The sequence below is a fragment of the Penaeus vannamei genome, chromosome 17 (genome assembly GCF_042767895.1).
Source record: "Penaeus vannamei isolate JL-2024 chromosome 17, ASM4276789v1, whole genome shotgun sequence".
Lineage (NCBI taxonomy): Eukaryota > Metazoa > Arthropoda > Malacostraca > Decapoda > Penaeidae > Penaeus > Penaeus vannamei.
Window position 1 is genome coordinate 5,653,598 of NC_091565.1, and position 2,500 is coordinate 5,656,097.

Genomic DNA, 2,500 nt, shown 5'->3' on the forward strand with positions numbered 1-2,500 from the left:
CGGCCATCGTCGCAATTAACGGACACCGTTGCAATATATATATATATATATATATATATATATATTGCAACGGCCATCGTCGCAAATAACGGCCCTCGTCGCAAATAATCGTCAAACCGCAGCCGATATCCCGAACTACATCAGATCGGCTTTTCGTCACGACCACCATTACGTCGGGTCGTGTTTACAGCGCTCGCCGAGTCCGACGGCAGCCCGTATGTTCTTGTGAACTGTTTCGTAAGAACTGTTTATGACTCGGTATTTTCAAGGCCAGTTCGCTTATTTCTTCTCTTTTTATTTGAAGAGGAGGGGGGCGGCGGGAGGGACTTGAAAGGGAGGGAGGGAGGCGGTGGGAAGGACTTGAAAGGGAGGGAGGGAGGCAGTGGGAGGGACTTGAAAGGGAGGGAGGGACTTTAAAAGAAGGGAGGGTGGGAGGCGGTGGGTGGGACTTGAAAGGGAGGGAGGGAGACGGTGGGTGGGACTTGAAAGAGAGGGAGGGACTTGAAAGGGAGGGAGGGAGGCGGTGGGAGAGACTTGAGAGGGAGGGAGGGATGCAGTGGGAGAGACTTGAAAGGGAGGGAGGCAGTGGGAGGGACTTGAAAGGGAGGGAGGGAGGCGGTGGGTGGGACTTGAAAGGGAGGGAGGGAGGGAGGGAGGCAGTGGGAGGGACTTGAAAGGGAGGGAGGGAGGCGGTGGGTGGGACTTGATAGGGAGGGAGGAAGTCGACGGGAGTGACTTGAAAGGGAGGGAGGCAGTGGGAGGAACGTGACTTTGAAGGGAGGGAGGCGATGGGAAGGACTTGTAAAGGAGGGAGGCAATGGGCGTGACAGGAAAGGGAGGGAGTTAGTGGGAGGGACGTGAAAGAGAGGGAGGGAGGCAGTGGGAGGGACTTGAAAGGGAAGAAGGGAGGCGAAGGGAGGGACTTGTAAGGGAGACGGAGGGAGGGACTTGGTAGAAGGGACTTGGAGGGGAGGGAGGGAGGCGGAGGGAAGGACTTGAAAGGAAGGGACTTGGAAGGGAGGGAGGGATGTTATTGGTAAGGTGCCTGATCTGGATACGTTGTGGAGGTTATTTTGCCGTATTGGTTTGAACTCTAAGTCACTAAGTACCTATTGGAATTATGATGGTCATTAGTGCGTATAATAATGTCAAAAACACCCATGTAGGTGTAAATGGAGTTAGCGATTTACATAATTGCCATGGAAATGCTAATATCTAGCGGTCCGGTATAACTGCACATAGAATAAATACTTATGTGTTTATGAATGCTTTGCCATCTGTGCGTATACGTGTGTTCGTGTGTGTGCATGCATGTGTGTGTGTGCATAAGTGTGTGTGTGTGTGTGCATGTATGTGTGTGTGTGCGTGAGTGTGTGTGTGTGTGTGTGTGTGCTTAAGTGTGTGTGTGTGTGTGTGTGTGCATGTATGTGTGTGTGTGCGTGAGTGTGTGCGTGTGTGTGTGTGTGTGTGTGTGTGTGTGTATGTGCGTGTGTGTGTGCGCTGGTGGACGCAGAGGTACGTGAGCGTTTATGTGTAGGTGAGCGCGTACGTTCTGTGGGAGAGAGAGAAGCTCAGTTGTCAGAGCCTGAGCGCCGAGTGGGTTAAATGTTTATTAATATGTAAAGTTTCGTACACGTTCCTTACACAGTCTCGTTCCGTTGTAAAACTATTCCCATAATCTTAACATATCTATTCACACGCAGTAAAGGTAGCATTAGACGCAGTATTTACTCCTCGAAAGTCTGTGGCATAAATTCATGTAAATTTCCCCATTGTAGCAGTAACCATTTTCCTCTCTCTCTCCGCAGACAGACAGACAACGACGACCAGGTCAAGGTCGTCCCGGGCATACATGACGACCAGAGAGGCCCCGGGAGCGCCTGGGACGAGGCAGGCCGGCGGGAAGCTTAGGCCTTGCGAGTCGTGTCTGTGGTAACAGCTGGAGGCTGTGGTTGCCTCTCTGGCCATGAGCGCACGTGGCTGCGTGCGACCTCCCAAGTGCTGAGCCGCGACAGCCGTAACTGCAGGCGCCATTTCTAAATGACGTGCGAAGATGGAAATGATTTAATTCCGCAATGACCATGTGATAGTATAAAAGTGATAAGATACTAGCTCGTGTAAGATACTGCATCGTGCACTTTTTATGGTTCACCCACTGTCTAGAAATATTCAAAGGTCAGACGTCGCTCGACTGAATTTCAACAGCTCTCGTTGCCGTTTCATTAAAGCAGTCCAGAATGAAGTTCAAAGCTCTTATCTGCACGCTGGTTCTGATCTTCCTGACGATCCTGAAGGTGCTAATCACAATCCTTCTCACGACAATCAAGACCATCCTGGTGAGGAACGACTGGCTCTGGACGCAGCTCTACAACACCGTCGTCTCGTTCGCCCAGGGCCTCTTCTCCAAGGTGCTCGAGCTCATCACCCTCGGCCTGTGGAACATGATCTCCACTCTGCTCAGCGACGCCACCAGCTTCCTCTACGGCGCGCTCTGGCTCTC

At 51.8% G+C, this 2,500-nt stretch overlaps 1 protein-coding gene across 1 annotated transcript in view; it reads left to right on the forward strand.

The window, feature by feature from the left end:
- Window positions 1–2,500, forward strand: part of LOC138864532 (uncharacterized) — a 13,930-nt gene that overhangs the window by 10,025 nt on the left and 1,405 nt on the right. Inside the window, exon 2 of the mRNA XM_070131815.1 lies at window positions 1,809–2,500. This exon is cut by the window's right edge and continues 1,405 nt beyond it. Coding sequence (XP_069987916.1) covers window positions 2,238–2,500 — 263 coding nt within the window. The 5' untranslated portion in view covers window positions 1,809–2,237. The remainder of the gene's footprint in view (window positions 1–1,808) is intronic.